Source organism: Parus major, chromosome 1 (genome assembly GCF_001522545.3).
Source record: "Parus major isolate Abel chromosome 1, Parus_major1.1, whole genome shotgun sequence".
Lineage (NCBI taxonomy): Eukaryota > Metazoa > Chordata > Aves > Passeriformes > Paridae > Parus > Parus major.
In genome coordinates this window covers 19,076,522-19,090,245 of record NC_031768.1, presented here as the reverse complement: position 1 = coordinate 19,090,245, position 13,724 = coordinate 19,076,522, and the positions used below count along the sequence as shown (strand labels likewise).

At 38.6% G+C, this 13,724-nt stretch overlaps 1 protein-coding gene across 6 annotated transcripts in view; it reads right to left on the bottom strand.

The window, feature by feature from the left end:
* ARHGAP6 (Rho GTPase activating protein 6) overlaps positions 1 to 13,724 on the bottom strand; it is a 312,873-nt gene that overhangs the window by 24,582 nt on the left and 274,567 nt on the right. For all 6 annotated transcript variants that reach the window (XM_015633373.2, XM_015633309.3, XM_015633317.3 and 3 more), the window contains exons 4-6: positions 7,777 to 8,033; positions 3,010 to 3,205; positions 283 to 338 (exon numbers count right to left, since the gene is read on the bottom strand). In XM_015633373.2, the coding sequence (XP_015488859.1) occupies positions 283 to 338; positions 3,010 to 3,205; positions 7,777 to 8,033 (509 nt within the window). The remainder of the gene's footprint in view (positions 1 to 282; positions 339 to 3,009; positions 3,206 to 7,776; positions 8,034 to 13,724) is intronic.

Genomic DNA, 13,724 nt, shown 5'->3' with positions numbered 1-13,724 from the left:
TGACCTTTGGAAAATTTCTTCACTGTAGTTTATTTGGATCTCCAACCCTGTGCTACTTTTGTCAGAGCAAAACATACGGAGACTTAACCTGCTGAGAAGGATTGTACCAGATGTAAAAGGTACTGGAAATGGACTTTTATGAGCCATCAAACAACCAGTGAAGTCACTGACCCAGAAAGCCTAAATTTCACCATGCTACAGATGGGGAGAAATCACAACAAAAGGAAAGAGATTTGTATGTATGATAGTTGATGGAAGAAAACTATATCCATATCCACTCACCTGTCTTACTCTCTTTTTTGAGCTTCCAACTCTGAATATTCCTACTGTCTGGAGACCTGCAAGTATAACACATTATAGCACTATTTTATTGTTTAATTTTTTCCTTAAAATTTCATTGAACCAAAGCATTCTGACCTATGTGTGTACTTAAAAGGATAAAAAAAAAAGCAACATATTTCTCCACAAACTTGTACTTACCATGTTGATGCAAGATTCAGTTGTGATTAAGAAGCCATCCCCTGTGGTTTTTAAGGATCACACTTAATCTGCAAAATGGCATCCCTGTGACATGTCTTGTGATGCCACTCTGGTAGTGCTACTGCTATGAGGAACAAGGGTATGCAGAGACTGAGGCACTGCTCAGGGTTTGGGGGTGAAACTTTCAGGACTGACATCAAAGGAATCAGGCAGTAAAACAACTAAATACGTGGGCATTGAGCTGTGTCCTTTGGTACAGGATGAAGTTGGTATTTGGGGTAACTCACTGGCTCTAAAATGCCTGAAAAATTTGAGAGGTGACATGGTCTTTAGCAATAACAATGTGAGTGGAAATTTTAGAGCCTTTAGGACCTGTGTACATAACTTAATTTTACATGGTTATACACTTTTGCAAAAGGGATGAAATTATCCATAAACTTGGAAGTTTATGGTCTAAAAAGGGCTACTCTGTAGCTGTAATCTCTACTGACATGCAGGATATGTAAAATTACCTTGTGAAACAAATGCCTTTTGACAGCCATTAGGCTACACTTGCTTGCTAGTGGATGTGTCACCTTGAGCAGTATTTGGAGTTGCAGATCTTCCTCAGAGAAATCCAGACAGAATTCTGTGTTTTAGTTTTTAGTCTGAACATAACACCTCGTTTTAAATCTTCACTCTTTGGTTAACACAAAATTACATTGATGCATTATCATTTAGTAAACCCAGGAACATTGGCAGGCAATCATCTGAGATGGAGATACACACAGTGGGCAAAACCTGCAGCTGGTTACCTGTTCCTACAGACATACAGTGTTTGTTCTACACTGCAGGTCTACAGAAAGCCAGGCCTTTATATCTCTGGGACATGATCCCAGGGAAAATAGGGAAGGTGAACAAGGACAGGGGCTTTTATGTCCAAAAACATAACCATTTTTTTGTTACATAATGCTCAGAATTATCCTTTAAAGCGTTCATCAGAAACTGCTGGTGACTTGTTGCTGAAAAAGGATTTATGTATATAGAAAGTATTTTCAGAATCAGCAACTTGGTCCATCATATATCCTTGCTACAGTGTCCATCTTCTACTATCTTTAAATTTCTCTCAGTTCCAGTGTGTGTCTTGTGGACAGCAGATTAAATCAGATTATTGCATTGTGGTATATTATAGTTTACTCTTAAACCATGCACAATAAACCATCATAAATTTCCTTTAAAAGGAAACTTCAATGTAAAACAAATGTTTTTGTAAAGAGCATCATCTAGAAAATAACTTTGCTACAACTGTGTATTAAGAGGATTTAACAAATTTTCACAGATGAACGGGTGACATAAAATCATGCTATCCAAATGATACTCAGCTGGATGGCTTTTTTGGCTGACTCAGATACTTCCATGTTCTCCAAACTCAGCTATCTTTGCTTAAAGGGATGGAAGTCATTCATCTCAAACTTAATCATCCCATACTTACTTGTTAGCCATGGTATTTAATCTCTGTAAAAGATTAAATCTATCTTTTGTAGCGTTCCCTGATACATTTGTAAGGAAAATAGCTTTCAGTTACATATTGTGAAAGCTCAGCATTGTTGTTTAAATTGCAGTCCCTCATCTGCAAAAGCCCCTCATTCAGAGTTAGTAAATGATTTCTTGCTGGCGAAATTAGCATCAAATACATCATTTGCTGTTAGAATCACCATTATTTTACGGTTTGTTGATTATCTGGCCATGTGATAACTCCATCTTGCTGTCACCAAGTTTTTCAATTATCATTAAAAAACTTTACAAGGCTAAGATAGACTGGCAGAGATGGTGAGCAGACACCTAGATCGACTAGTGGTTCTGCATTATGTAAAGCTGTGGGAGGTTTGTGTCTAGACAATCATGGACACATAGGAATACTGGCAGGAGTCTGTAATTTCCTTTGGAGAGAGCAGGCATGAGTCTGAGGCTGGTCAGGAGTAATCAACCCAGAGACAAACTGAGCATTCAGCCTTCGAGCCTTGCCGTGAACAGGAAGAGGCTTCTTGGAGCTTAATACATATTTAGCATGGAATTCTTTCTTATTCTGAGCCCCCATCTTCAAATATCTAAAGTCTTGCCCTACAGGATAAATAGTTCATCTAGATCTCACACCTCAAGATCCAGTGGTTGTGAAGAATGATTCCAGACTGACTGGCACATTTCAGACTTTTTATTCTGAAGGTACAGGTAAACCTGAGGGGTGTGCAGAGCTGTTTCTGCAGAGCTGAGCACCCCAGTAGAAGATGAGTGACCTCCAGGGAAAGCCTCCATCCCTGTGCTCTATGGGTCAGTTTACAAGCTTGCAGCATGGATCTTCAGCTTGGGAAGTTATCATGTAATTACTTTGTGAGACAGTATTTTTAGCAAGAGGCAAAACAGGAGGGAAAATGTCTAGATTTCAAAGACATCCTTGCAAATGGAAGCATATTCTTACTTCTCAAAATAGGCATTTATTTATATTATAGTAAAAATAAATCTGCCACTCCTGTGAAAACAAAATATTCTTACCATGCTTTTCCAAGTGCTGGCAGCAACTATCTACAAGCCGAGGAACCTGCCTGTAAATAGGGTTCAGGCTTAGTTTTTTATCTCTTGCCTTTTCTTTCTTACTCTGGGCTTCTGCTGGCAAAGAGAGCTGGAGAGCCTCCAACAATCTTGAGTGATTGTCATCAAGGTCTGTAATAGAGTCCACAGACATTGCGCCCTGTAAAATACACAAATGTGGATAATCAGCAGGGCTGGGGAAACCTCAGCATCACAGGATGTCAAACAAAGACTTCTGCCTACCTGCAACTTAAACTGATACAAAAGTACAAATAGCTACAACATTTTTATAAATTAATGAAGTTATAATACTAGTGTAATGGATAGGAAAAATCACTATGGTACCAAGGTTATTCTTATCATATTACAACAAATACAAATTAAAATACTGAAAAAACTAAATGCTTCCCAGTCATTCACTCCATCTTTTTACTGTTGTAAGCCTGCACATACTGCAGGGCAAGGATGAATCATGGTCTGTGGGTGCACCTCAGCAGTACCATATTCATGTGCATGGAGATATATAGATATATTTTTAAATCTTATTGTCTACTTCTTCTGTAGCTTGGACCATTGTATCAGTGAAACTTATACAAAATGATTTACAACCATACAGTATATACACTTAACAGTTAATATCACAAATACATACAGCTGTGGAGTCTGAAATAATCCCACTCTATCACAGAATAAAAATACACCAAAGAAGTTGAGGGGTAATATTTTTTAAATAATTCTACTTCACATATCTTAATATTTTAAAATCATTAAAATTCCAATGAAAGCTTTGAAAGCCAGGTTTGGATTACAGCGAGGTGCAGAAGTTCAAGCAGTTTGTGAAGGATAAAGCAGCACAAGCAGCAGGAGGTTTATGGCATGTTTTAATTTTCAGTCTTGAAAAACAAGACTTTTTTTTCAAAGCACAAGATTACTGTCATTTCAAAATCACCATTTCTCTCAGTTCTTATTAAACTTATGAGGCAAAAGCATTCTAGGGTACATGTAGTCTTACAATAATAATAAAACACAAAGGAAAAATTCAGGCTTTATTCCTATTAAAAATATCTGTTGTAAACTATTTTCTTTCTTTCCAAAACAAGGCATAATTTTTACCAGAACATAAAATGTACTGTACAGAGATGTAGTATGTCATCCTAAGAAATAATAAAGAAAATGTAAATTCCTACTCAGAACTTTTCTGACAACTATAGTTTGTTAAAAGCACACTGTTCTGATGAGGAGTAATTTATAGACTGCTAGTCAGAACTCTACATCTATTAAATGAGAACTGTACAAATGCTAACAAGGGAATTTCAAGCTCTAGAAGTATTTTGTTCTATCAGCCTAGCCAACTGAACTGTATGAAGATTTTCAACTCATAGGCAAAACTCTCATAAAGTCCACCAAGATTTCAAGCTCATTAATAAATTCCTAGTTCATAATACCTTAAAATAACCCCATTTAACTTAACAGGTATAGTTCTGTTTCTTGTAACTTATGGTAGATATATAAATGAGGAACAGTGAAGTTTTTAGATTTTTTTTTACCCACATTACTATAAACAATTACTAGATTCTTTAGAATGCAACTTCTGACCTTTATTTCTGATGTCTCTCAAAAGTACATCTGCTTGATTCCTTTTACCATTTCCTGCCAACAGGAAACAAAAACACAAACAAAAAACCCCTCCAAACCAAACAAGAACCTTTGGCTATGATCCACATGTGTAAAATTCCAGCTGAATGATATTTTGATTTTATTTAAGAGTTTGGCATTCCAAACATCAAATGAATCAATTGACACTGAAAATCCTAAGCCCACCCTCACCACTGCAGCCCCTGTGTGACAAGTGCCTGCCTTTATACCCTGCCTTTACTGGTCCTTTCCTGTCTGCAAAGCATCCTCACCTCATGAATCATTATCAGAGTCACTTAAATCGGATTCAGATCCCTAAAATAGATGCAAATACAGTCAGTTCAACGTGGTCCTTGGGCATTTTATCAAAGTTGTGGATTAACTGGCACACTGAGCTGGCTTTAGGAAGAGTGACCTTGAGTTCAGTGACTGAAGTCACTGCTTGGCAATACCAAGTCCAGGCCAGCTCTGATTTCACAAAGTGCACAAGAAAATGTCACCAACATACTCCAGATCAAAGTCAGCCAGAGCGATCAGTTTGGGCTCAGACAGACCTACCTGACTGCTGAGGAGCAGTGGAGGAGGAGACTGCACACCACTGACCACTGCTCCAGCTCTAGTAACACTGACATACCTGAACTGCAGTGCTCAGCAACTGAAGAAAATCAAGTTCCATCTACCAGGCATTCATTACCTTTGCACATAATGGATACCAGTCCCTGCTTCCCCATGATGAGTTCAAAACCTAAATAACCTGGGGAAGTCTTAAGCTAAACACACAGAAACACAAAGGAAAGTGGAATTTAAAGTCCCAACTTCCAACTACTGGGCAAAAATCCTACATAGAAAATGCAGCAACAGTGATTTTTGTCAAGCTGTTGGACGAAAGAGAACCACAGCACCCACACTGTGAGCTCTGCAGCCAGCATTACCTTCTACCTCTTACTGAAAGTCTCAGCTGAGTGAAGACTCACTGAAATACACAAAAGTGACACAGTTACAAAGAAGTGAATGGTGAAATGACAAACAATCCCTCCAGTTTAAGGTTAAGAGGACTGCACTCCAGGTGTCTGTGCAGCATCTTTGTGATAAATTGTTTGTATCAGTTGCATGTAGTAAAAAATAATTTTTAATTTTTTTTGTAAGCATTTGTCAGTTGAAAACAAACATTGCAATGGTGCTCAAGAGATAAAGGTAAGTGCAGGCTTCCTTACCATCCCCTAAATAAGCTTAGGGCAGAGGAGTAAGTGCATTGATAAACAGAATTATAAAGACAGACAAGATATGGGACATGAGTTGATATTAATGTTAAATATCATAATATAGATTATAATATTGTTAAATATATGATAATATACATGAAATATTAATGCTAAATAATTTATTTAAATAATTCATTAGCTAAGTTTATTCCCTAGAAAAAATGCCAGCTCCCTCATGCCATACTGCCCAGCTTAGTCTACTCTTATGTCTCTGTAGGTGAACCATGTCCTAGTGCATCCTCATGGCTATGGACTAAGGGCTCCAATTCTGCACTCTGAAAGCTGCAATGCCAGGATTGACAAAAAAAACACAAAACCCTAAAACCAACCAACTATCCAAACAAACAAAACAAGCAAAACCCTCTCTCAGCTTCTAGGAACTTGGTCCTGATGATCTCTATGGATGTACTAAAGGATAATTGTTCTTCTGCTTGCTCGCTGGTCAAATGCATGTCAGAAATCTTACCACACTTTGTGAAAAGAACAGCAGATGACTCACCTCTGGAAACACAAGTTTCTTTCTCTCCTATGAAAAAAATAACCCTTGTTCTGAAGCCAATGAGTATGTACAGTGAACTTTTATTTTTTTTGGTCACTGACTGCCAAGTTCTGAAAGAAGTTCATGAGTTTCCCTTTACACTAAGTCAAGTTAATTTGCACTTCTGTGTGAACACAAATGCCTGTTCATATGGTTTGCACAGACCAACAGATGTGCATTAATGCGTATACAAGACTGCAAACATCATGCTGTCAGTTCTGCAGACAGAATATAGACACTTCAAGCTTCAGCTGACAGCTAGGCAAACAAAGAGTCCCTGACTGCCTTCTGACTTCTCTCAATCTGCAACTTACTCCAGTTCTAGACCTCTTAAACTCTGGTTTGAAGGGCTCAACAGAGAATTTCTAAGAAGCAGGTTTTATCCAAAAGATGAAAGAAGTTGAGGGTCTTAAGAAAATAGTTTCTTTTCCAGAGTCAGTTCTTGTACCTCAATTCTTGCTCAGATTTCTTAAAAGGGGTTTGTTCAAAGTATTTTATTAAGCAGTTTTCTTCTCCCTCCATTGTAAATGAAATAAAAAAGCAGCCAAGTCTAGAACCTCTATTCCATGGTAACAAAAGAAAAAAAAATAACTAACTGTAGAACTGGAACATTCAGAGCGTAACATTTACTCCCAAGGAACAGATTTATGCTAAAAAAATGAACAATTTTAGATGGAGATTAATATTCAACCCGAACCCACTACTCTGTGTTTTGCTGTCAAAGGCAACTTCGTAGCCTGCATGCATGCAGAAACATCCTTCAAAGACCCTGGTGCAAATCCAGTCTGACAACTCCTTACTTACCATGGAGGATATGATATGGGTTAGACCATGAGGATTTTTATTAATATAAGGATAGGGATTAATAGTCAGACTTATTATCAGGTTAGAGCTAGATTAAGATAAGTATACCTATAAATATCAAACACATAGGTTTAGACTTTGTCTGCTGAAAAAATTAGGCTGAAGACAGATGGAATTTGTTAAATCTAAAAGACTTAGAGAGAAGGAGGCAGATAAAGGGAGCAAACAGGAAGACTTATAGATAATCTCTCTTTTTCTTTGCCATTTGTTACAGACTTGCAGAGTCTATTTCTCTTCCCACCAGCATCAGCAAAAGAAGATTCCCACTACAGGTAGGAGTTTCCTGATGATGATGAGGCTGACTTCCACCTGAAAAAACCCCACTATTCAAACAAAAAGTATTCCACAGTCCACACACACAGCAGGTTTTTCCTGGTCCAGCTAGACCCTCATGACCTACAATCACACAGACATTGTGATGTGTCTACTTACACGCCTCCTTGCTCGTGGCGCTGGCTCAGGTGTGTTAGGAGAAGTGGATTCATTCGGTGTCTCTGAGGTTGAGCTGAGAGATGAGTTACTGCTTGAAAGTTCTTTGTTCTGTCTTTTAGCTCCAAATGGCAAGAGAAAGGCCACAAAATCTGAAACATCTTTTTGCTCTTCTCTCTGAGAGTCTTGCTTGAGCTTGTAGGCCCGGTCATTAGCAATCACTTGAGACAGAGGCATTCCAAAAGCCTGGGGAATAAATTCTGCAACAACAACAACAAACCCCTAATAGTTACCAAACATCTGATATTTATTTAGTACAAAAAGAATTAACTCTTATGTTGTTAAGAAAAACAATCTTCAGTCCCTTTAAATATTTAGTAATTCCAACGAAGTACTGGACTCAGTAACAACACTGCCAGGTAATCGTAGCCCATAGTATCTGAATCATATTTCTAGTCACATATTGCAAGACACACTGCACAGAATCTTGGAAAATCACTTGAGATCAGATCTAATTAAGATGTTATTTTCCACCAAACCTAACTGAAGTTGGGCACTTCTGGTTACATGAAGGTGGTGCAGAGGGGCATCAGAAGCTCTGGTAACCATCTTGAGACTGGGGAGCCTTGTTGGACTGTGCCAAAGCTCTCTCTCGTGTTTCAGATCCCTTCACCAGGCTCCTTTCTCATAAATCTGTAGGGCACCAGAGTCAAGGGGTCCTGGCATGTGCATGGGTGTCACTACAGTTCAGAAGAGTATGAATCTACCTGTGCAGAGAGCTTTGAAGTCCATTCACCACTCAGACTAAGCCTCCAAGGATATAGTTTTAAATTTACAAAAGAACTATACTGTTTTAAATACTGGTAAGATTAAACCTGTTTAATGGTGGTATATCAGTATAAAGTTCCTTTGTAACAGTAAAAAAACACGGACACATGGAAATACAGGAGAACATATTTGTCTCAATTAAGAAAAAACCATAATCCTATCTCACATCAATATAACAGTAATGTACAAAACCAGCACATATATCACATCTCAAAGTAAAATGCTTAAATATTTTACAAAATAGAAAAATGTTTTACAGTGGATCAGTCAGCAACAGTGAAATTCTCATCAATGATTTTCAAATCAGATCTAGCTGAGATTAGCAGAAGTAAAACCACTGAGACAGAATTCCAGCTAGAAATGGTTTGTGCTCAAAAGAAATGAAAAAAAAATAGCTATTGATGCTATGCACCCTGGTGAAAATGAGTGCAACTTCTACTAGGTTCCAGCTTCAGATCTGCTTGTATCAGGAATAAATAAAGCACCAGAGATGAAAACCAAATTTCTTTAAGCATCAAAAAAAGAATTATATATATAAAAAAAAAGAGAAGCACATAGGGAAATTCTTATATACTATACTTTTTTGCCACAATTGTGCAAATAATTAAAGGCCAAAATTCCTCCTAGGATTTTACATCTGCCTAGGTCTTTGATGACACTTCCAAATTGTATCTGGATTTGCATTAAAGTAAGGCATTGAAAAAAAGAGGATATTTTAAGAATCTTCAATGAGGATACACTAAAGAAACAGGAGCCCATTGTTCTGATTTGGTAGAAACATTCCTGCTCTTTAGAAGCATGGAATGGTAAGACATGAATTACTTTGGTGGCCAGACAAAACTAAATCAGGAAGCAGAGCCTCATATATCATGCAACTCTGGAGGTGACCTATGAGTAGAATGACACCTAAACCCATCTGTATTTAATTCAGGACAAGAAAGAACATCATCACACAGATACCAAGCAATGTGGGGATTGCCAGTTGCAGGAGTTCAGTTAGACCTTTCCCTCCTGTACTCAACAGAGTGTGTCTACAAAATTATGACAGTATTAATGTTAAAATTTTTTGACTGTTCTGAATTACCATCCTAATGAAAATTTAAGATGACAAATTTGAAATGCACATATGCATGTGTCCCCTTCTGGCTGTCTAACTGGGTGCTTTGTTGTACCACCAGCACTCCTTTTTATTTGTCTTTCTACAACATTTCCTGAGAAAAGCCAACACAGTATATTTCTCTAGTTTGGCTCGGAGCTGCTTCAGACTGGGAAAGGACAGCAGTATTTAGCTCATGTGATGCCCAACAGCATGCTGGTGCTATTGATCCTACATCAACTGGGGCAAGATCAGCAGGAGTTGAGATCTCTCTTGTTTCATAAAACAAGTTTCATTAAAATGACCCTCTCTCTTACTTCAGCATGTGAAGTTTCGGCATTTTGACGTAGGCATTGCCCTTCCTTGGAAACTCTCAGGTGTGGGATTCCAGGTTTTTAATTGCTCTTGCTCAGTGTGGGCCAGAGAAAGGACAATGAGCCTCTGCTCCAGGCTGCTCTGATGTAGGCATTCTCAGAGGACATGAACCGCTTCCTTGATTTCTCAGTATCTGGCAGAGATGTGGAACTGGATCAAAACCAACTGGTTGAATTTCAGACTAAATACAGATGGTAGTGGTGCTGGCTGGCAGTGGTAATTACATTAAAGAGTTGGCAAACCCAGTAACATTTTGCTCATTTGTTGAAATTAAGAGAATCAGCTGCCCCCTCTGCAGACTGCCTACAGCCTCAAGTTCCCACCAAAATCTGTGTGAGATTGCACCACAGGCTGTGGTGGCAGGGAGCATGTTCTACCCATTCTTCAGGAGCGTTCAATCCTAACAACTTCCTTGTTGGACAGGTAATTAGAGTGAATGTTAGACCTTCTGACATTCCTTATTCATTAAAAAAGAAAAGCTGCACTCAGGTGAAGTAATTAGCAACCCACAGATGGGAGAGAAAGGGCACTGATTCAAGTCACAAGATGTGTAGGTTTGAGGTTCTTGTCTCACAAGGAAGGTAAAAGGACAAGTGTCTTTTTACAGCTGTAGGCTGGGAATCCCCTCCATCCGAGAGGATTTGCTGAAACCAGCATTAATGAACTTTTATTAAGGAAGAAATGTACCTTAAAGCAGTGGCTCAGACCTTGGTCTGTTGTATACATACAGAGTGCCAAAGCTACTAAGTTAGTTATTTTCTGTAAACTCAACAAAAAATTTATCACTTACTCAATGAGGAGACTAGGCAGCTTAAAAAGACATTTTGCAAAAAGCATCATGTAAAAATGTGAAACAACCTGGCAGATTGGGCAATCAGCTTGGAAACAGACTCATATCCTTAGGCAGCACCACTTTTAATACACTCCAGTTTTCAGTGTTTACTGACAAAGGAGACAATTTACTGCTTTGGAGAAGTGCATAATTTCTCTTACCACAAAGTCGATCTTGCAGCTGAGGCAAATTTCTTAACAAAATTTTGACTGAAAATGATATGTTCCTAAGAAATCTTTCTTTGGTGGTAAATCACCGTTTTCTAATAAAAAGCAGCATATCACAGAAATATTCCTAGCCAGATCAAGTAAGAGTTTACATGATCCCAAATCCTCCTTTTTGCTAATCAAATGATAATATTCAGGATGTTGAGCCACATGGCTATAGCTTACTTGACCTCATGTCACCCTGTTCAAATACAGTTTAAAAGACTTCTCTGAAATTTCAGCTGGTGAAATCTGCTTTCCATCCCATAGAACATAACAGTCTGTTAGGAACCACTGAGGTCTATATTGTAGATTCTAATGAGTCTTTCAATACTAATAAAGTGAAAAGTAACTATGGTTAGTATCCTTAGATTCGGAGTTTTTTTCTGAAGTACATCATAAATGCTGGTTTTGGGTTGCTAAAATCCTGTGACCCAGATTTACTAAGGTGCTTGTACCACATCTATTTAAATGACAGGAATAGAGATCAGAGAATAATATGCTTTTAAAGGGATATTTAAATGGGGTCTTTAAGTCAATCTCCCCAGCTAGCCAGACAGGGTAACTCTGTTTTGCGAACTGAAGTCAATTATTTCAGATCTCTAGAGAAAATGATGGAAGCAGAAAACTAGGAAAACAGAAACCTCAGTCCATAATGGGAACTGCAAAACTCCTTCCATCTCAAGGTTCTTCAAAACCCGCAGTGACTCCAGGAGATCTGAGATAAGACAATGTTCTCAGCGTCACTTCTGTGGCTGAAAATGCCTTCTCCAGCTACTCAGAGCTCACTGACCTTCAGGGAGTGATATAAGGCTCTCCCAATTACTTATGATTTTTTCTGGGAGCAGGTGTGGGGTTTTTTTACAAAAATATTAAAGAGATTATTTGATAATTTACTTGACTTTAGTATAAAATATGACACAATATTAATTTAAAATACTCTTTTTTATGCCTAGAGAACATGAGAAACATATTCAAAAGTTTTTATAGAGGCATGGTAGGGCAGTGGAAAGGCTTTTAAAAAAACCTCATTTCTGATAAACTATAATAAAAAAAAGAAACTTCATTTTCTTCAGCTCCCTCCCTCCTTAGGCTGTGCCAAGGCACACAGACACCACGATAGGCTGAATTACTGAGAACAAATGCAAATATTAATTAATACACCTTAATTTAATGAGCATGAATAGGAAGTAAACAGAAAAGACATTTCCAAGAATTTTGAACTAAAGAGAAATCGATCATCTGCTGCATTTGCATAGGCCACAGAGTTACCAGGAAGGCCTTTCTCAGGAAGTCCTGCATACACAGCAGCTCTGCTAAGGCCTCACAGATGAACCTGCCATGTATTTACATTCCATGCAGAAACATCAGCAAAAGGGATGATTCTCAGTTACTCAAGCAATCACAAAACAAGTGATTATTATTTCTGAGCAGGTCACTTTGTTAACCTGTAGGGTTTTCTGGAACTAAAGCAAAACAAACTTGGTTTACTGATAAAATCTTCTAGGACAAGTAATTTCTGGGAGGCATCTCTCTCAGGAATGCCTGTGTGTACTTTAAAAGTAGGTCTGCTTACGCTGACACCCATATCACTGGCAAGGGATGGCAAAAGACTCTGCTTCTGCTGCCGTAAAAATTAGTACTGAATTCGTAAGGAAACAATATCCAGCTGCCAGCATGCACAGCATCCAAGCAGCACAGACATTTACTGCTCCTTCAGCCTGAGAACTGTTTGTCTGCAGCCAAAGCCAATGTTTGGAGACACTCGTAGACAGTAGGATCGAGGGTCATGATGGCCATTAATAACAAGGAGGCTGGGTAAAGCAAAAACACTTGAATGATGGAAGCTGAAAATACTGCTTAAATGTCTGGGTGGAGTGCTGCTCTCCTGTTTAGTCTGTTTAAATCCAGCAAGTTCTGCTATATCAGAGATGTAGCAGCAATTGAAAAATCACTTTTACAATTTCTCCCCTTTTAATGAGATGTCAACAGGTATAAAAAAAGGACAAAGTCATTTTAAGTACATTAAATTCTACAGTAGTGTCTTTATTTGCCTTCAGAAGTCTGACAGGTTGCTGAAACTCTCACTTAACAGACAGGCTGACTGATCCATCTAGATAAAATGTAAAGTTTTGACAGCAAAAACTCCATTGATTGGACTGAGTCTCAAAATACAAGTTAGTAAATCTCCAAACAATACCAGAAAAAGTAAGTATCATTCCTTTTGGTTATGCCTTTAAGTATAGATCCCTGGTGGGGTGGGTGGGGGAGAATAGTCTGGGGAACCAACTTGACAGAGGTGGCAGCTCTTCAGAGAGAGTAACCCTAGAAACCTGCACCATGGGGCAGTTCAGCGCACATTGGTGCTAAAGGAGAGGGTTTGTCAGGCAAGAGCTGTAGTGAGGCCCCCACTGTGCATCCCATGGTGGCCCTTTCCTTCCTCCTCTGCGGCCTCCTGTGCCAGGCACATCCCTGCTATCCTTGATTGCAACCCACACATGATCACACAGTGCTGCATGATTGCCAGGATTAACCTCCAGGAGCCTGTTTTAACAAAGGGAGGATTTCAGGTGGCACATACTCTGGGCAGGACCAACAACATGGTCCCCTCAGC